The sequence below is a fragment of the Doryrhamphus excisus genome, linkage group LG14 (genome assembly GCF_037039965.1).
Source record: "Doryrhamphus excisus strain RoL-2023G ecotype Guam linkage group LG14, RoL_Dexc_Guam_v1.1, whole genome shotgun sequence".
Lineage (NCBI taxonomy): Eukaryota > Metazoa > Chordata > Actinopteri > Syngnathiformes > Syngnathidae > Doryrhamphus > Doryrhamphus excisus.
The window spans coordinates 13534242-13554959 of NC_136370.1; the positions used below are offsets into that span (position 1 = coordinate 13534242).

General features: G+C 41.4%; 1 protein-coding gene across 7 annotated transcripts in view; it reads right to left on the bottom strand.

Annotated features, from left to right (window-relative positions):
• The window catches only part of ralgapa2 (Ral GTPase activating protein catalytic subunit alpha 2), an 84835-nt gene that overhangs the window by 51085 nt on the left and 13032 nt on the right, over nt 1-20718 (bottom strand). For 5 of the 7 annotated variants that reach the window (XM_058089886.2, XM_058089887.2, XM_058089889.2 and 2 more), the window contains exons 4-25: nt 16104-16161; nt 14831-14874; nt 14494-14674; nt 14291-14406; nt 13849-13987; nt 12876-13084; nt 12492-12737; nt 12142-12324; nt 11871-12005; nt 11636-11784; nt 11441-11552; nt 10417-10654; nt 9607-9786; nt 5881-6027; nt 5436-5552; nt 4854-4939; nt 4612-4699; nt 4133-4306; nt 3663-3839; nt 2928-3121; nt 2739-2837; nt 1988-2143 (exon numbers count right to left, since the gene is read on the bottom strand). In XM_058089886.2, coding sequence (XP_057945869.2) covers nt 1988-2143; nt 2739-2837; nt 2928-3121; nt 3663-3839; nt 4133-4306; nt 4612-4699; nt 4854-4939; nt 5436-5552; nt 5881-6027; nt 9607-9786; nt 10417-10654; nt 11441-11552; nt 11636-11784; nt 11871-12005; nt 12142-12324; nt 12492-12737; nt 12876-13084; nt 13849-13987; nt 14291-14406; nt 14494-14674; nt 14831-14874; nt 16104-16161 — 3228 coding nt within the window. The remainder of the gene's footprint in view (nt 1-1987; nt 2144-2738; nt 2838-2927; nt 3122-3662; nt 3840-4132; nt 4307-4611; nt 4700-4853; nt 4940-5435; nt 5553-5880; nt 6028-9606; nt 9787-10416; nt 10655-11440; nt 11553-11635; nt 11785-11870; nt 12006-12141; nt 12325-12491; nt 12738-12875; nt 13085-13848; nt 13988-14290; nt 14407-14493; nt 14675-14830; nt 14875-16103; nt 16162-20718) is intronic. The other 2 variants (XM_058089891.2, XM_058089888.2) reach the window with 2 other exon arrangements.

The window sequence follows — 20718 nt, forward strand, 5'->3', positions numbered from 1 at the left end:
CATGTTAAATGCTGTTGACAGATGAAAATATCTTTCTCTTGCTAGGAATGACCAACTACAATAACTTCTGCCTGAGCAGAAGTAAAACAGAAGTAATGAAGGAGAGCTTGGGGAAGGGTGGAGAGTTTATATATAGGGAAATCCGCTCCTCTGTTATGTCACAAAGGGGCAAAACTATAGTTATTCTTCCTCTGACCACTGCTCACCGGTAAAAAAAAAGATATACCAAGTGGAAGACCAGCGACTTTTGCTCTGTCTAATGTGTTGCAGAACAGACAAATGACCTCCTGGATGGATTACTGCTGTCATGGCATTGTCATGTCTTTATGAGAGCAGAACAGGACAGACTATAAGGACAATAGCCCTGACCTTGTCCCTCTTGTCAGTTGCAGTGACAATCCAATCCCTCCAAGGGAACCGTCATTTTGCTTTAGGCTTATCTGAATTTAATGGTAAGGACTTATACAGGGATTCCCCCTCAATTGTCTACAGAGCATGGGTGATTATGTCATCTCCTTTTTCTATGCAAAAGTTAAAAGATGAATTCAGACGATATCTTTAATTATTTAAATACACTAACACAATCACATAATACAACTTGAGTTGTGACTTTCAAAGGCAAATTGGAATCAATGCACCAAAAAGTATAGATTTACAGTATATACATCCAATATATGATTTTTCTCCTTTTTGGGTGGAGTAGAGCAGCTTAGAAGAGGAGAGGAGGGAGGAGGGGTGAATAAGAGCCACTTTCTTATGTTAAGCAGGCGTGCGGCTGTCCTCTATTGTGTGACGTGAGGACTCTTTTCTCTGGCCAATTTGAGCATGCTTCAGTGGCCAGCCTGGCTCTGGCCCCCTGACGCATTATACAGAGCTGCAACAAAAGCGGGAGAATGTTGCCTTGTCCCTCAGTGTGCCCCCCTCATTGCTCCACTCTAGACTGCGATCCCCTGGCTCTCCTCCCGCTCCTTTACAGACTTACACACACACACACACACACGTACAAACAGGAAGGCCAGCCCACTCTGGGCCCCTGGCCGACTTGTCAGTCTAACGGAGCGCGACAGACGTCAATCCTTAATTAATCACGAATACACGGCAGGGGCTCAAAACATTATTTAACGATATTGAAAACATTCTAATAAGCTTGTCGCACTGCCAAGGCGCAATAGAAACCCAGCCAGGAGGGCAGATCCACACGCACACACATACTTGTATCCAAAATACCCCCCTACCCAGACTTTTATCCTATTCTTTGTCTTTTTTTTGTGGTGGTAGGACTCCATTCATCTTCACTCAGCATCGTCTGGAAGGAATGGCGTTAGGCCAGATTTAAATATGAAGGCAGAACGAAAAGACCCGGAAGATGCCAAAACATGAACATTCTTCAACATCCTAACTGACATTAAAATAAAGATGGGCTTGTGTGCTTATGATATATATGTGTCCTCATGCGCATCTTAAATATGGACAAAAATATTGGGACACCTTGCTATTACACAGGAGGAAAATATAGTGTAATTATTTACAAAACCTCGTAGTTGTGTATTTGTGGACATTAGGGCTATGAAAGATAAACTAATGCGACCAGGTATCCTGTTTGACAAACGAGCAATTTGGTTGCAACGGTAGAAGCCTCCTGTTTAAGAAAATTGGCCAAAATTTATTTTTTCCCTGTTTTATGAAAATAGAAAATAACTGGTCTAATTTACTATTTGGTAAACAACAAACCACAGCACATATAACTATGGCAATACCAAGCTTTGCTGCTTCCTACTCCTGTTGGACATGTGGAACTGTGAATTGAATCATGTGATGTATTCCATTGTAACTTGCATGTATGTTCAAATAAAATCAAACCTTTACCATTACCAATAATGGCATCTCTCAAGTATATGTTTTCTGAAAACCAAAATACAACACTCCTGGTGCAAAGTATAGCGATTAACTACATTCCTATTACAGTGGTGCCATCTGTTGGTCATACCTGATCATCACTTGTGAAGCCCTTATGCAAAATATGATAGAGGTGCACCAGAAAGTCACTGTTGGGGAGGACATCCTGGTGCCTGGTCATCATTTCACAGATCAACTTGTAGGCCTGCAGTTTGCCTGCTTTGTATTCTGCTGGGAGCATGGTGGCCTGTGTGGGAGAGACAGGGAATAACGAATATAAAACTTTGATATGGTTATGATATATGGGTCATACATTTATTCAATCATTAGTGGGGTAGTGGCGATATGCATTTTGGGCGAGAGGTGAGTACACCCTGGATTGGTTGCCAGCCAATCGTAGAATGGCACAGAATGTGGGAGGAAACCGGAGGAGCCGGAGAAAACCCACACACGCAAGGGGAGAACAATCAAATACCACATAGAGATGCCCTACGGGGATTCAAACACAGATCTTACAGTAAATACAATTAACCTTAAAATAGATTATCCTGTCATAAAAGTACGATAAGTCGATTTACTCTGAGTTGTTCAAGAAACATTTTACAATTTTTTCCTCCCAATCAATTTTCATTATATTGGATTTCAGAGAGCATGTTAATGTTCATTTATATGCATGTAAATGCTTAATTTAGGCAAAAGATATGTAATATTAGCTGAATTGTGCATGTTATGACTATTAATAAGCTGTATTCAACCACCAAACGGCATGATTAATATATTTAAAACCGTGATCAGTGAAGCTGTGAAATGGGATGACTGTATACAATACGTGTTGTTTATACCCTGAAGAGCCATGAGGCGAGCATACGGAGGGGAGGGATGAAAGCAGGCTGGGGGGGAGAAGACTGGTTGTCCACACTGATTCCAAGGTTGTCCCGGATCTGTGAGCGCATATTTAACATTGCAGAGGTGAAACAAGCAGCACAATTTTCCATGAAACGTTGTACATGACAGAATGTGTTTCCCTGTACCTTGGCGAGTTTTTGCCAGAGCTCATACAAATAGGAAAAGATCCTGGCATGGATTTTGGGGCATCGGATGTTGTTGACATCTCCAAGGATACCTAAAATCCTCCTCCACAGGACGAAGGCTGAATCGGCATGCCATCCTGTCAGGGTCCCTCCAGCAATTATGCTGACATCATCAGCCAGGCATTCACTACTGTCTACATTGTCAAAGAAAAGAAGGGAAGCGGGAAAGAAAAGTTTGCATTTAACAAACTCCAACTTGGTAGCAACCGTACAGCATATGTAGTTGTGAGTGTCAGAGAATGAGCCAAAAGGTTTATCAATGAGATGTGGGATTCAGTCAACAAGTGAGGAAGGGCTTTTTAGAGAAGCCATTTCACCACTAGTTGATTCAATACTTGTCCACAGAAGTGCTTAGCTGTGTAAAACACACATGGTGGCATGCAGCAGCCAAATGAGTTGAGTTGGCTTTGTAGGAGGACAGCACCCCTTAGTGGTCAACAAAGGCGTGAAAAAGGGATTAGGTGATTGGAGCATGACATTGATTATGTGAGTGTAGCGCATCTCAGGAGACACCGCAGTAGTTTATGCAGAGTGATTAACCCAAGCCATACAGAGATTAGTTGTTTCAGTCAATGAATGAGGAAAATGTGCAATGTAAAGACGAGAAGTCAAGGTGATGTTTAACAACGGAGAGAATGGAGGACTGAGTGATGAGTAGAAGCTATGGAGAAATACCCAAGTGGTGTGGCATATGTAAGACAGACTGATGCATGTTGTCGTCCAGGGGGCAATCCTGCGGGCACTCAGTGTGCACCACGAGGGCTGGGGAAGCGGGGGGGTTCTGAGGATAGTGGTAGTGGTTGAGGTGTTCGGGTGGGGGTGTAGAGTAGGGAGGGAGCGCACACTCGGGACCTATGAACAAGGGATAGGTATAAAATTGGGGTCAGGGAAGGGAACAGAGTGACAAAGACAGAACTTTTTGATGATCACAACACAGACAAAAAAAAATCACGCACAAGAGTGTCTTTATGTGTGTGTGGGCATGTGTTTTACAGATGGGGCGGGGGGGTGCTCACTGAGCAAAATGCAGTTTTCCTTGCAAAACCCAGTTCTAACAGGGCAACTGTACTGCATCCACCCTGTGAGAAAATCATCTGTAATAGTTGTAGAAGTTGTGTCAGTGTGCCCCCTTTTTCATTCTTCACCTGCTAGAGCTTCATGGTGGCTAAGCAGCAGACTCCCCTGGCTCTGCGGGTCAGCAATCACATCCATATGGGTTGATTGGGTGGACTGACTATCAGCCTCCTCCTCAAAGGCCTGCCAGGTAACCTCTGCTTCGTTGAGGTAGCCGTTGGATGTTTCGCTACTTATACTCTCGCCTGGGAAGGACAGTCTGCATTGAGTTATGCTTGAAATTGATTAATTCAGTTAACAGTTAATCTACAGATATACACTACACTTCTTTAGTCATTAATCAATCGAGAGTTACACAAGACTCCCCTAGTCTTAATTTTTCATCTTGTCAAGGGCAAGAGGTTACAGACAATTCCATACTTCCATTTTTGTGGGAAAAGTTTTGAGAAGGTCCATAAAGACATGAATTTGTTGTCGAGGGTGGTGACCAGATACTTTTATCTCTATATTGTACTATCAGATGGAAAACACATAGAGACTTCATTCTGACTTTTCTCTCGGAGCTTTGCCCTTGTGTACTGCTGGTAATCAGAATTATCTTCTGTCTCAGCTGGACTGCTGCTTCGCCGGATCAGGATCTATGAGCAGAAGATAAATAATATACATTCATGTTTACTAATTATTTTTCGTAGACCATTATGTAAGACCCTCCACCCGGCAGACAAAATGGATATGGATTGCATTATAGTCTATAGTCTACTGTAACACTAAAACACAGAACATGCCACTCACCATTGGGGGCTCACTGTTGTCTCTTCTGTCTTCAGAGGTTCTGCTATCAGAACCACAGGACGTAGGGGAGTGCTCTCTCTTTTGGGCTGTAGAGTGGAACGGGGGAGATGTTAAACAGATAGTAAAAAGATAAAATACAGATCGGTGTACTTTGTTTCTTTTCTTTCATATATCATTGTATGGAAACTAAACATCCCACTTTCCAGTGTAATGTAACACAGAAATGGCCGAGGGTGGAGTCGAACTTGGGTCGCCTAGCTGTGTGGCCTGTATGCTAACCCTGCTGCCCTGCAGCTCAGAACCTTTTACTTAAAGTTTAAGTGCACACTTTAGTGTTCAATCATCACCACATCATTGAAAATATGTATAAAGATAACCGCACATTGTTAAAAGTAGCAAATAAAACCACCAGTGGCAAATAAAACCAAAGTAATATCACCAAGACGGTCGATTATGGACCAGTATTGCCCATTAATTAATTAATTTTTCAACCATGGAATTTTCATTACACCTATTTCAAAATATACATATAATATAATATATAATAATGTACATAGACAAACAAATATATGTATTTGGTACCTTGCAATGTGTCAGAGAGTTGCTGGGTTATGTCTGAGGTGCTGCTGCTGCGTGGGAGTGGGCTATCGCCTCCTCCTAGCTCCTCCCCGCATTCTGAAAGCTGACACTCCTCTACATCTGATGAACAGAGCAGAAGACAGCATGTAAATGAGGGAAACGCAACATGATGAAACAATATGTACAACAATCATTACTTGGAAAAGCAATGAGCAAAATTAGGGCATGCACACATGCAATGGGAATGTACACATCTCATTCCAAGTTATTTCCACAAGGTTCAGCTCACAGGAAGGTCTGTGGAAAAGTTAAAAACTCTCTGCACCAAGTAGTGGCACAGTCGGAAAAAAAAGATGGTTTATGATGGGACAGCGACAAGTGGATGAAAAAAGTAAAAGGTGGATGTCACAAACACACCAACACATTCAGCTCCCAGAATGCACTTTACCTGAGAGTCTGTGAGAGCAAGCAGAGTTACCAGAAGAGACACCAGGCAAGAAAGAGCTCACAGTGTGGAGCAGCATAGGAACGCTTTTAGTAGTGGGAATTGTCTCGCATAGGTGAACACAGTTGCTGATGGACTGGCTTCGCTTAGCTTCCATCAGAGAAAGAGGGCAGAAAAGGAAGGAATAAAAGAGAGCAAAGATAGTATTCAATAATAACGGAGTACCGTATACAGAAAAATACTTAATTGACATGTTTAATGAATTTGTTGGGAAAAATCGGCCATGTACTGTACTTGTGAATGCAAAGACCAAATTTAAACCAGGATGGGGGAAAAGTAAAATATGCACCAGAAGGACAACCGTCATCATAATAAGTAAGTCATCATAATATTGATTCTGAAACATAGTGCTATGTACACAGTTGATCTAGCTGTATACACAGAAAACATAAAATGTTTCTATCGTTCTTCTTTCCCAGTCAGTATAGCCTGACGTCCTGTCGCATTCTATTGAAGTAGGCTGTGTGAGTGACACTAAGCCAGAAAAGTAGTTCCTCGGAGTTAGCTCCTGCAATAACAACGTCCTTATAGCTTGGTTAATATGAAAGTCACGGAGTGTAAACGGAGCGCTGTTGGTGGTTTTTGGATGTTCCGAAGCCCATTATCTGTATTATTAGTGGAAAAACTGCCAGCATGAGGCAGCTATCTTGAACACACAGAAATGGCAAAGACGTACATTCTTCTCTCACATTCCTTATGTGGGCAAAATTCCTTTAAAAACTTGATGTCATTTGACCCAAGGAAAATGATTGCTGGTCAATGCTGTCACCACTGTCACCTCATACACAGGTATATGTACATGTCCGTCATGTGTTACATATATACAAAAGTGGTCTCAGAGAAGCGATCAACAATTTGGAGTCATTGTGTGATTACAATTTGATTTACATATAGGTAAACATCAATTATAGCTCATGTATGTAGCTAAACTTTGCCAAATCCCTGTTATCCGCTCACAACAAATATAATGTGTGTGTTGTTCCATAGGCCGTGGCTTGCAATTTCGGAGCACATTCGGAAATAGGGTTTAATAGGTCAAGCAGCATTTACGGTTTATGGTTGTCGGTTGTATTCATTCTGAAAAGGCTGCCCAATTGGTGCTTTGATTGATTACAATTGGAGACAAATTTGCTAAAGTCCAAACTGAGTCGGCTCAACAACAACTTGACGAAATATCCTCTCTTTATGAAGACCAGCACCAAACATTAAGAGTTTGGATTTGCATGAGCAAATGCAGCCAAGTTTTGACAGTTGTCAATGATGAGGTAGTGCCCTTGGATGTGGATGGTACTTCAGGCTTAATGTCAAAGTGAGCAATGAAAAGGGAGTCTTCTATTCTACGCTTTCAGTGCACTTTAATTATGCCATTCAGTGGGAGATACATTGTGTCTGCTACAGCGTGCCACTGTTTCCAATTCATGCATGTTAATGAGCATTAATTACACTCTTAATGAAACTATCAAAAAGTGTGCTGCAATTAATGTGCGGACCTTCTCTGGAGGAGTAGGAAGAAGAGCTGTCGGTCCTTTGAAGATCAATGGGAGAGAAATCCAATTAGGCCCAAAGAAAGGAAAGGGAATTTGAAGCGGTTGTGTTTAATGTCTAACAGTGCGTGTGCACAGATGCAGACTAACTGCACCGGGGTACACTGCCCATTAGGACACACAGATGTGTCAGTGTGCACACAAACACACACACACACACACACACACACACACAACCTATTTTGGTCTTCCTTCTTCAGGTTCAAATGCTGTTCCTTGTTGAACAAGCTTGTCATTTCAGAGCATTAGGGGTAATTGTGAAAAGGAAAAAGGATTGGCTGTCTTTTATCTTCCACAATGAGATTCAGTCTAGACCAAAAATTCATACAAGCGAGACAGGCTTTTTAGCCAGTTACTCTTCTACCACCGCCTCAACTTATAATTAGCCTGCCACATCTCCATCAGATAAGGGTCGTTTGCTGTGTCTGGACTGAGCTAGTGACAATGGGCGTTCTAAGCCGGCCTTTGACATACTGTCAAGACATGGAAATAGAGTCAAGGGCACAATGGGGGCCATCTGCTGGAGCTCTCTGTCAGTGGTGTTTGGCCTTTCAGTGGCACCTGGGCTGGTGTATACATGGACCTGTCACGTGGATCTCAATGTAGTCAATGCATTGGAGAGCACCAGAAGCTTAGTGTCATCAGCTTATTACGTAAAGGCAGAAAGAATAGAAAATATACACGTAAAAGATCTATTATAAGGACTCATGTGGTCTGTTTGCAATTATTAGATCCCTTGCTACTTATTTAGAAGGTTTACCCACTTACATGCACAGTCCACAATTTCTCCAGTAGATTCATTTGAACAGAAAGAGACATAATATGAACAAAAAGTCCAGAATATAAACTTATATTTGATTGAGTGAAATACAGGTGGTCCTGGGCTTTACGAGCGTTTCGTATTTACATAGGTGCTCCCATACATTAATTAAAAAGTTCATTTGGTCCATAAACACTGCACTCAACCAGTTTCAGAACGCAAAGCAAATTAATACACGCTGCAAGGATGTAGTGTGCACTCATCTTGAGCGCAGCGGATGAATACGGTGTGAGTCTCATTCGAAGCTACTGAATAACTTTGCTTATTAATTAACTTTTTGCATTTCATAAATGTCTTCCAAGCATAAGGCATAAGGCTCTTCTGGTAGAAATAAGCCATGGAAAAACAAAAGCCATCATCTTAGAAGTGAAAATTAACATCATACCTCTGACGGCGGCGGTGAAACACTCACCAATGATATGTTTGATTATCACAACCATCATTAAGGATAAAGATCGTAGCCTTCAGCATGTTAAAGCGTCTACTCCTATGAAAGCTACAGTAATAAGCAGCGTATTGGACTTTATTAGTTCTCATGCCAATTCTAATTTCTCCTGAAAAAAAGCAACTGAGTAAAAAGGTAAGGAGTTGTCCTTTTTAGAAAATGATGTAGTGTTATGTTTAATTCTTATATTTCATCTTTTTATTAGGGCTGTCCAATGATTATCAAAAAAATAACCAAATTAATCACAGTTTTCAAATTACTTAATCAAGATTCATCGCAATTAATCTAAATATGCCCATTTTGACTGTACTTTTTTGAACAGAAAGATAAATGGCAGGATTATATATATATGTATATATAAATATATTTATTTATTTATATGTATAAAGAACTCTAAATGAGCTGAAAATTTCAAGCAAGCTGGCAAAAGATTCAAGTAAAAACTAAATATAAGATGACCTCTTTCCATTCAACATTTTGCCCTATAAAAATAAATGACTTTATTTATTTGTCGAAAAAAGAAGATCCAGGTTGACATAATTGCTATGAATTAATCTTGTATTTGTAAAATTTGAGATTGTGATGTCCTATTGTCTCATCCAATATCCCTGCAGAAACGCATATTGGTATATTTGGAGGAGACATAACAAATTAAACTATTTGTAGGGGTAAAGTGACATGGGATCAAATAATTTCCGTCACTGCCTACATATAATAAAATAATAATCGTAGCTTAATTAATATTGCTGTGAAATGGGAGATAAAAACACCTTTAATAATTGTAATACCCTGCTTTGATTAAAGTGGAGAATACAAATACCTATACAATAGTAGCATCTTGTCATAGCGCGTATCCTTACCAGAAGCCTTCTGTCGGACAATGTTGCGAGCTTTCTCCACACCAGGAGCACCAGATGTGGTGGCAGAGCGAATCCTCATTGGTTCCTGAACTCCTGGCCCGCTCACGTCCCCTTGGTTTCTCCAACTTAATGAGAAGGAACGTGCCACTGCTGCTGCCTTCTGAGAGTCCGGTGTCACTCCTGCCAGGGAGACCACAATATGCATTTGTTTAAAAAAAAAAACATTCTCCCTGTGTGTGTGTTGGTTTTCTCCCACATTTAAAACCATTAGGTTAACTATTTCTACCCTCAAAAACACCAAAAGTGGAGCAATTTAAAAAAATAGAAATGAATTGACTAATATAATACTACTACAACTACTTTGGCAAGACACATTTTAAACTGCACAGAACAAACCAAAAATGGGTCACACAAAGATACAAGTAGACGTTAAACCTTCCTGTTAAAGGTCTAACTTTAGCACCCCCATGTGGTTGAAATAGTATGCTTTCTTGATCCAACACAGGGTTCAAACCCAACATGTCCAATGATGCATGCGTGTTGCTACATTCACATCCACCTGACTGATTGACCTTCTAATCATCATTGAGTTGCATTATTTTGTACTACGGGTGACATGTTTTGGACACAAGTCTGATGAGGGCCTGCATGCACGTCTTATCTCTCCGAAAACACTGTTGGTGGCAAATCGGAGCAAGGTTATGTTTGAAGCTAAAAGATGCATGGATTGCATGGTCGAACTCGGCTTAATGTTATCAGACTACACAAAATAAGCAGAGCATTTTTTTTTGTATCAGATGACCTCCTCACCACGTGCTCGCTGCTTCTTCTCCTTCTGTTCACTGAGTTTGTCCAGTGGTAGATTAGCCATGTCGAGGCCATAAACAGAGCGGGCCAGCACAGCTGTCAGGGAGTCCATGATGCTGGCCCACTCTGTCACTAGCTCCTCCCAGTGAGTCAGGGATGACAACACTGTTAGCAGCTCATCCCACAGCTCCCGTGAGATGTATACGCAGAGGTTGGCTCGCACCCATGCCACTATGATGGTCTGAATGAAAAACAAGGATAAAAGATGAACGGGTACACTTTTAACACTGGTGTTTATGACAGTCGTCATAACAACTAGTTTCTTCTTTCATTTACAATGGCATTTCAACGATAACCCTCCGGCCTCATATCAATTCCTCAGACAGCGAGCTTCTGCCGCCCTGTAATTTGAAACACTTAGTCCTCTGTTTAATTACAGTCGTCCCTGGTTTGTAGCAGTTAATTAGTTCCAGACACGGCCGCGATATAATCTATAATATAATATATAATTTAATATTTTCATAGTTAAAGCATAGAAAACCTGTTTATGACTTTTTAAATAGAGTTTTTAACATTATTAGAGCACTGCAAACAAAGTTTTACACTCCTATTATTCATTGTTTAAATCCCACAGCGCAACTGTTATGCTGCAGGGACGCGAGACAGCTGCCAGCTAGCAAGCTAGCCAGCTAACCTTAAAGATATTTTGTGTAAACTTCAGAAGCAAAAAAAAAAACCCACTTCCACACGGAATTGGAGGATAACTTTTTTCACTCTGTCATGTCGGACATACAATGGCTGACTTACCGAAAGTCAGGTAATGTTTAGTGACACTATTGCAGCCTAGTGACCACAATACCACATATCACTTGTATTTCAATATTTTTTTACTAATAAAAGATCATAGTCTACCAAGATTCAACAATCATTATTTAAATAATCTCTTAAAATCACAATATAACGTGGGAGTGATATCTGAGCTGCTGTGTGATATAAGAAATGTTATACTCCCCAAGTGCAGACATACCCGAAAAAGTATAGATGCCAAACTTTCAGCAAAGATGTCTTTTCTTTGGTTTTCTGAAGGCCTCTTCATCACAGCTTCAGTGATTCTCAGTAGTACCTGCAACATCTGCTCCCTGCAGACAATGAAAAAGAAGAAAGTTTGGAGTGAGAGAAAACACACCTTGGAGCGCCAGGTTGAGAAAACAACGCCACTGACCATGTCTGTGAGTTCATTGTGTGCTCCATGATCATGTGCCGGTAGATGCTGAGCACACACTTGCAGACCTCAACTTGATTTTCCAAAAGCTTGGGTACATCCTGGCATGGCTCCAGGAGGAACACATTTGAAGAGTTGGTCAGGAACACCTACACAAGTGTGAGTGCAGATATAACAAATATGATTATTGGTGCCCATATAATGTAAAACATACTTCAGAATATATGACACACACCTGTAGTGTGGGTTGTATGCCTGCTTTGATGTCCCTGTTTTGCTGCTCAGTGAGCAAGCCTCGACTAATGGCACTACTGAAAGAGTAAGTCCTCCCCCAGCTTGACGACCGCTTGTGGCCATGACTCTCCAATTTCTGTTTAATGACAAGGCCACTCAAATATGGAGATGGGGCTCATTCAAGATATTACATAATACATAATATATTAAATTTTAATAATTACAACATTGTGTATGATTATCAAAACAAGGGAATCTATGTCCATCAGTACCTGTGCTTGCATGTTGTTATTCTCTGCATTAATGATCTGTTCCGTGCCGTCATCCACTTCGTCCTCCTGTATAATTTTGTCAGGCTCTGTCATAAAGCTGGGCTTCTCCTGCAGTATCCATGTTCGGTACACTTTGATCACCTTCCTGGTTGCTGATGCCTCACAGGATGGTAACAAAAAAGCCTTGGGAGGGAAGAACACAATTTGTTACATATTACATGGAAAATATGTTACTAAGAGGGATCTTTGCAACAAACGGCCAGCAGAGGGCGATAGAAACCGTGTAATCTCATGATAGCACATGACGAGACAATAAGTCATAGTCTTCATTAAAAATCCCATCAACCTACCTGGTGGAAGACCTCGTTAACAAAATTCACATTGTCTCTGGTAGATAGTAGGATGGCATGCACCATGTCATAGACGTAGCGGTGCTCCTCCTCGATGCTACATAAACTGGAATCACTGGCCCGTCGGTCTGACAGTGTGCTGCTATTGGAGTGGCTCTTCTCCGGCTCCCCTGCAGGTCCATTTGTATCGCCGTCTAAAATCTTCTCCTTTTCCTTCTCCTGGCTGATACTGCCTGCAGTGACAGTCTGGACACACCGAACATGTTCAGATACACCATATAATACATCTATTGAATCACGCTCATCCTTATAAGCCACCCATAATTCATTCATTCTCATCATTAATGTAGAACAGACCATATTGTTCAGTTTCATAGTGCCCACCTGGATGAGTTTGGGAAGGACTTCAGTGCCATTTTTGCTGCTTTGAGCTGCCAAAGCACTGCTGACATACTTCTTCTTCAGGAAGAAGGTGACTAGCCAAGTGATGAAGGCCACACGGGGTGCCAGGTACTGGTCCCTGGTGCAGAAGGTGCTCTCGTTGTTCCTTGTCACTGGTACATACAAGGGTTTTGGTCTATGATGTGGGAGGTCTGATACGGGAAGCAAAAGTGGAAGATAGTTGGAAAGTTAATGATGGGGGAAAAACTGGGAGCATGTTAAGTGTAAAGGTTAGACAAAAGAACATTATTGTGTTTACTATCCATCCATCCATTTTCTATGCCACTTACGTATGCTGGAGCCTATCCCAGCTGTCTTCGAGTGAGAAGCAGGGTACATCCTGGACTGATTGCCAGCCAATCACAGGGCACATATAGACAAACAACCATTCATACTCACATTCATACCTATGGACAATTTGGAGTCGCCAATTAACCTAACATACATGTTTTGGGAATTTTTGGAATGTGGGAGGAAACCGGAGTACCCGGAGAAAACCCATGCATGAGGATAACGTGCAAACTCCACACAGAAATGTCCTGATCTCCTGACTGTGTGGCCTGTGTTTACTATTTACACCTTATTGTTTCTTATGATAAAATGACCCTTATGCAAAAGGGGACATGACAGCAGAGTTTTAAGACCAATTGGGCTTTTTAGTACATCATTAGATCACTAAAATGTCCACCGCTTGACTCCCGGAGGTTTGAAGTGCATAAGAAGAGATCTCATCCGAGCGGGAAAGCAATGTGCAATCACAATAACACAATCACAATCATTTTTGGAATGTGGGAAAACTGGAGTGACCATAAAAAAATGAGAACCTCAAACCAACCGATAAAGAACATTTATCAAGCATCGTTATAGAAAACAAGGACATATTTTATGTACTGTATTGAACTGCACACCACCTTACCTAATAAAGGCTTGTAGAGATTTGTGAGCTTAGTAAATGAGGGGAATAGATGTGGAAGGTAGTACTTCTTGAATAGGCTGAAGAGAAACCTGAAGCCCGTCTCCTGGTTCTCTTTGTTCTTCCACTCTAAACTGGATGCCTGACAGGTAGACAGAAACAAAGACTGACAAGGTCAGGCTGACAGTTCATTGTTTGCAGCACAACGATTGAAGGCAGTAAAAAAAAAAGTCTATAAAAGGTGTGAACACAAGTCTCTATCTCTTTTCTGTGCGTTATAAGGTATAAAACATGTAAAGAGAGTCAGTCAAGGTTAACTTTAACATTTTTAACTGTTTTGATATCTTGAGAACGCACAGAAAAAAGACAGTGTTTCAGTGTGTCTCACATATTGCGGATGATGGCCAACATTTTTAATAAACTGCAGTTTTCCTTGAACAATTACCTGGATAACCATGAACTTGAGCAGGGTTTCAAGGATGTAACAAGTCTGGTCATCTGCTACCCTTTCACCGACCACAGCAGGAACAAGTGGGGTGATCTCTTCAGGCACCACCTTGGCTGCTCACATTTACATGAAGAATCACATCATCACCGCTGAGTGCTGAAGCTTACAACAAGAACCTCACATGAATTTTCTCAGCTCACCATCGGGGGGGTTAGAGAAGGGGTTGTATATGATGGTGTCAAGGGTGCAAGGCCCTCTGGATGAGGGCACTGCGGGGAAACCTGGCACTAGACAGGCAAATATAAGAAACTGCTCCTCAGCACAGTTGTCTCTCAGCGCCTGCAGCCATAGCAGGAAGAGACGGATCCCCTCGCATCGGATCTAAAGTAGGAAGAGGATATGGCGATTAGTGTGGATAGGCAAAGTTTTATGCAAAAGAGAAACCAGAGCAAGTTTTACATACTAAAAGAGGCCAGATGGTAATGTCCATGTACAGTATTGATGAAATACTTATATTTGAATGAAAACAGCAGTTACCTTGAATGAATTTCCAGTGTGTAGAAGCTTTTTCAGAATAGAACCTGAAAAAAAAGACAAATGATTATTGTTAAGATGTTTGTCAACAAACCTCCCTACAACACTGATGCTCACAGCACAACACACACTACAAAGAAGGCAGGGGGAGTGTGGTCTTCATAGAGGCAAATTGCCCTTGATAGGTGGCCTTAGACAGAATGGTGGGCAAAGGGGGGGCAAGATGTCACATTTTCTGATGAAAATTAACATCAGTTGGCAGTGGCATGCATTCATCACAGCAGTCTGTTCTAATCAAATGAGCTAGCTGTCTGATAAATGTCTTGGGTGGTGTGTGTGTGTGTGTCTGTGGGTGTGAGAGTATGGACACTCTTGCATACACACCGGCATGTCTAAGGAGGAATGACAGGCTGTCAACAAATTTGGACTGTGAAATTAGATTCAGGTTCAGGAAAACATTTTTTAAGGTTGCTGTCAACATTTATTGGAATAAAGCTTCGGTTGAAAGGTGGACTACAACTTAGACTGGTTGCCAGTCAATCACAAGGCCGTTTTTCTTGGTCTGTTTATTTAGACTACAGATACACACATATAAAAATGCTGTTGTGATGTTTGGAGTGTCTGTGAATAAATCTTAAAGCAGTGGCCGTCTCGTGTCCCTGCTGTGACCCCGTAACCTGCACATAATAGTTGCACAATGTAGTGTAAACAAAGAATACCAGAAGTGTAAAGGTGACTGTAGGGGTGATATTTCATGTCTACAGGGCAATAATAATGGTAATAAAAGGTAAATTGAAGCAGGTTTTCTCTGCTCTAACTACAAAAACATTCCATTTATTAATATTGTCTTCTACTTTGCGGAAATTCACTTCACGTGGTCGGGTTTGAAAGCAATAAATGTGGGACGACGACGCATTCCTGCTTTAAGTTGTTTCAGAGAATGTTACAGGTGCATGAAACATTGTCTTTCAAAACTAAAGACAGAAGGGATGTTGAAGGGCCAATCATGAGCCATCACTGTTAAGACACAGACGGCTGACAAACAACCGTTGTAATTGGGGTTATCACATCTTGAAAGGACTTTCCATTCAACGCGGGAGTGAAATCATGCCATCACAACTCGATTACTTATTTGCATTTCAAATGAATCGCTAAGTAGCATTTCTCATTTATATTCCATTCTAAGACTAATTATTTTCTCTTTGTTGTGGAAAGCGAAGGCATCGCTAAATGTCATGGAAGCATAGCGATGAAAAAGAAAGTTTATAATACGTACCGATACTGTGAAATTGCCACCGGTTGTAGATTTTCTCCGGCAGAAGTTGCAGAATTTTCTGAGGAAAACATAAAAAAATATATGAGCTACAAAAACAAACATCATCTTTGCTCCATACCAGACACTGTATCTAACATACTATACTAATGAAGTATTTATCTAATTTATTTAATGACCAATGAGCAGCATTGTGTATCACTTTTTGCCCACACATACATGAACCATGTCCCTGCAGTTTCCCTGCATTCCCCTCAATGTCGTCCACATTGACCACAGAAGACGACTGAGAAATGTCATCACCTCACCTCCGACCGCTTTAGAACTCAATTAAGAGTGTCCTAACCTTTCAGCAGCCTGTCATTATTCTTGAATGCAGCAGCAGGTTAACTGGCCTCTCTTGGGAGATGAGAAAAAAATGTCTGGGTGATGGAGGAGGTGAGCGTGCTTACGCACACAGTTGGGTAATAGTCATTGTTATGTGAACAACTGATGTGGCAGCGGATCACTACTAATCAAATCCAAATCAGTGAACCAGGAAGACTTCATGATTCTAATACCGAGGTCAAGTCAGGCATGAAAAACTTGTCAGACACTATTAGCGAGAAAATGAAGCATACCCACCAATAGAGCTTAAAAAATTGTATCTTGGTGAGGTTGATATAGTTAAATAACATATAAGACAGTAACTCCAATTACAATATGACATTGGATTAGAGGTGGGGTCAACTTGACTGTCATTGTGCAAGCTACATGTACCAAATATAGGAACATCTACAGGTATAATTCAAGGGGTAATGTATGTACATGACCACCCTAGTGGTGTAATGCTATATGCTACTGCCTTTTGTGCCAATGATTTGACTCCGCCCCAACACCAGCCACTGGTGATGTCCAGTCCCAGTCTCAAGCCTGGATAAATGGTAGGGGTTGCATCAGGGCGCATGTAAAAAAAGCATGTACAGTAAATAACTGTAGACCAGGGGTCTCAAACACACGGCCCGCGGGCCATATGTGGCCGGCAGGACACTAGTTTGAGGCCCCCGCCTTGATATGAAAGTTTAACCTTAGTGCGGCCCGCGCAAGTTTGATATGGATGCTGTATGGTATCATGTACCCAGAAAAAATTATTACGTTTGATTAATGTTCATGTGTTTGTCTATATGTGCCCTGTGATTGGCTGGCCACCAGTGCAGGGTGTACCCCGCCTTGTAGAAAATCGGAACCAAAGCACTGAAAAAGGTTGTATATTCTTCTGTTTTTAATAAATGTGTTTTTTTTTTTTTTTTGGAAAACCTGATGCGGCCCAGCCTTGCCCAGACCTTAGCTCCAGTGGCCCCCAGGTAAATTGAGTTTGAGACCCCTGCTGTAGACCATATCAGCATATTTAAAGTTAATTGAGTGGTAAGGTGTATAGCTGGCATGCAACACTTACTAAAGGATTTGCAGTGCAAATTAGAGCTAAAAAGTGTGAATATACAGTTTACATTGCAAAATGTGGATCATAAACTCCAAAATACAGGTGCCAGATTCAGCAGATTAAGTATAGCCTCAGGAAAGAAGCTCTGTGGGAGCCTGCTAGTGCAGAAGCAGAAGATTCCATAAGCCTGCTGGATGGGAGACGAGTGAAAAGTCCGTGATTACTTTGCCCAAACAGCTTTTGTAGCAAATGTCATAAATGGAGGGTAACTGGTAGCTGAATGCTATGATATTACATTATTGTTACTACAGCTTGCGTTGCAGTGGTCAATCATTAAACGTGTTTCAGCTTCCTTCTCCTCTCATCCAACATCTTTAGTGTTCCCTTTTTGTCCTATGGGCTAAATCCCTTTAATTATCAGTGGCAGCAGAGATGCTGAAAGACGTGTGTGGCTGCGCCTCACTATTGATCCTGCTTGGGATTAGAGAAACTCCGTACAGGCTCAGTGTTAGCCTCACTCAGTCAGTCTCCTTGGGGTGGCGGGCATATTATCCTAGACCGTAACACAGCAGGGTAGCCCGGTTAAGCCTTCCCCAGTGGGGACGTGTGTGCATGTGCTTGCAGACACAATAACACCACCCCTCTCTCTCTTACAGAACACCCGGTAAAGGAGAGGGGGCATGAGATGGAGAAGCTCGCTCAGAAAGACTCCCCGTGGAGCCGGAATGGTAGTCGCAACAATGAGGAATTTACTGGCTGATATAAGGCAAAAGCAGACTCTGCCGCGGTGAAGGTTGGTGGAGTTATACTCTAATCTGCAGCTATACGCCGGCATAAAGATGGGAGCATTACTGCGCTGCCACCACAGCCTTAGTACATTTACATGATCCGCACTTAGGTTTCTAGCTGCAGGGTCTGAACATGGTGCGGAATACACTTCTCCCAGAGGTGGTCCACAAGGGCTTTATGACAAACAAGAAGGACCCTCAGAACAGTTTCCTTCATTAACACTTGTCTGACTTTTCAAAGAATGAATCATAACATCAAATCAATGTTATGATTGAACATCAATCAAAACATAATAAATATTGACAATGAAACCAAAACTATAAACTTATTAAAAAAACAGTGTAAAACCTTCCCATAGAAAGTATCCACATGCTATATATGTTGCATTTTACCATCTTGGCTTCATATTACACAACATAACATAGTTCCAGTTATTGTCTGAAATCATGTCTTTGGAAATTGCGCAAAGCTTCTGGCATATGACCGCATTACTTGTGCACCATATAAAATAATCTTTAGTATGGGTGTATTCTCTTGTTTCGCCAATAGGTGGCAGCAGCATAGCACAATCAAACCGGTTCCCATGCACATGTTCCCTGTGTTGACTTGTCATCAGCTTCTCATTTGAGCAGCAGATCATACCATCACTAATACTGCATTTGCGTCATTTGCTGCAATCGATATTAGCGTACATTTCGGTTAGAGTCAGACCTTCTGGAACTTATTAATGACGCTATAACCAAGGTTACACTGTAATAAAATTTCACATTTCTATATATAAATAACATCATTATTTCAAGGAACACATTCCTAAGTGCCTCACCGCTAAGTTGGGTTTCATACACTCTAACTGATCAATAAAGGCTTACTGGTGGTTAGCCAATCTAGACAGGTGATTTTGCAAAGAGGCTGACATAGGAAATTCAGAATGCTGAGTCAAATCCGGATAACAGAGAGGGGTATGGTAAGGTTATATCCTGTTAAGAAAATAAACGGAAATGGATATGGGCAAACTTCCCTGAGTTTTTTTTTTATTTGTGTGTGCATGATTCCTAACTTGTCCCACAACCTTTCAGGCAGTCAGCAGATAAGGTCACGTACAGGCATATGGGAGTATAAACACACTGGAGTCTCTCAAGTTTGGAGACCTGAATCGACTGACTGAGAGACTCAGTCTTGTGACTGCAAAAACAGCTGACTGTCTGGGGGGGGGGTGGAAAGTTATTTCATTCTGCATTGCAACACATTTTTGACTTGCATATATCTATTTGCAACATTTTAAACTGTCACACAAGCGTAAAATGTGCTGTAAAATATTAACTCAATACAAACCTTTGATAACAACGCCTGGAGTGGCTAGCTTTCGTTAGCATTACACCGCATAATGGACTTCATAGTCTCAATAGTCTATCACTGCTCATTCTACTTTACCTTCTTCTCTGTCAACTCACGGATATATGTTACATCCACTGCTGGCATAGTATGGAAATGCTCATTTACATACGTACATAATGATCATTTCCCTGTCACACAAGCACTCTGCTGTATTGGACCACTGTGACAGCTTAGATAAAAAACAATGAGAAGAAGACAAAATGTCTTTTCTCCAACAAAACCACAAGCCAAGGGTCCAAGAGGCTGGAGGCCCCTCAGGTATGTTTGATTGTTTACCATTATTTACCACATAAAAATTGATGTACGGATGTATTAGGATTCATACTATTCTAGACAAAACTGTACCACAGACATAACACACAGGAATATAAACTTTTTATAAATATAAGTGACAGCTTTGATGGTTTCCAACATAAACACATACTCTGGTTTCTGTCCGTCAGTTTGATGTGCAGCACTACAAGCTGCCATGGGAACATGACAAGGATTCCTCGGAAAGTGGATGGCAATGGTCGGTCGTGGCTGTGGGGGTTGGTTGCAGGAGATTCAGGACAATGGCCTGCCTCCCTTTAGACACCAATCACACAAACAAGCTCATCCATGGGGGCAATCCTTTCCCGTAACAGCCATACCAAGAAAGGGGTCACATACTTCATAATGACAGCAAAGTAAACCTTGCATAGCTACTCAAAGCAAAGGCACTGTGTGAAGAAGTGCTGTTTCCAGTCTGAGCCAGGTTTTGCACAACATGTTAATAACCTAATTCTAATAAATAGTCAGGGGAAGGCTTTAAACATATGGCACCTCATGGCTCACACAGCCAATACAGACCAACTTCTACAGTACATATATGTGGATCGTGGTTCCATTGATATGTGAGCTACAAATTATTTTACATCATGTAATCTAATGTGGTGTAATGGGAGTGTACAGAATATTACAGATCTGTCCCATACACATGGCCCAATGCTTATCTTCTCAGTACACTCGTAAAATGCACATGGCGACACAGAC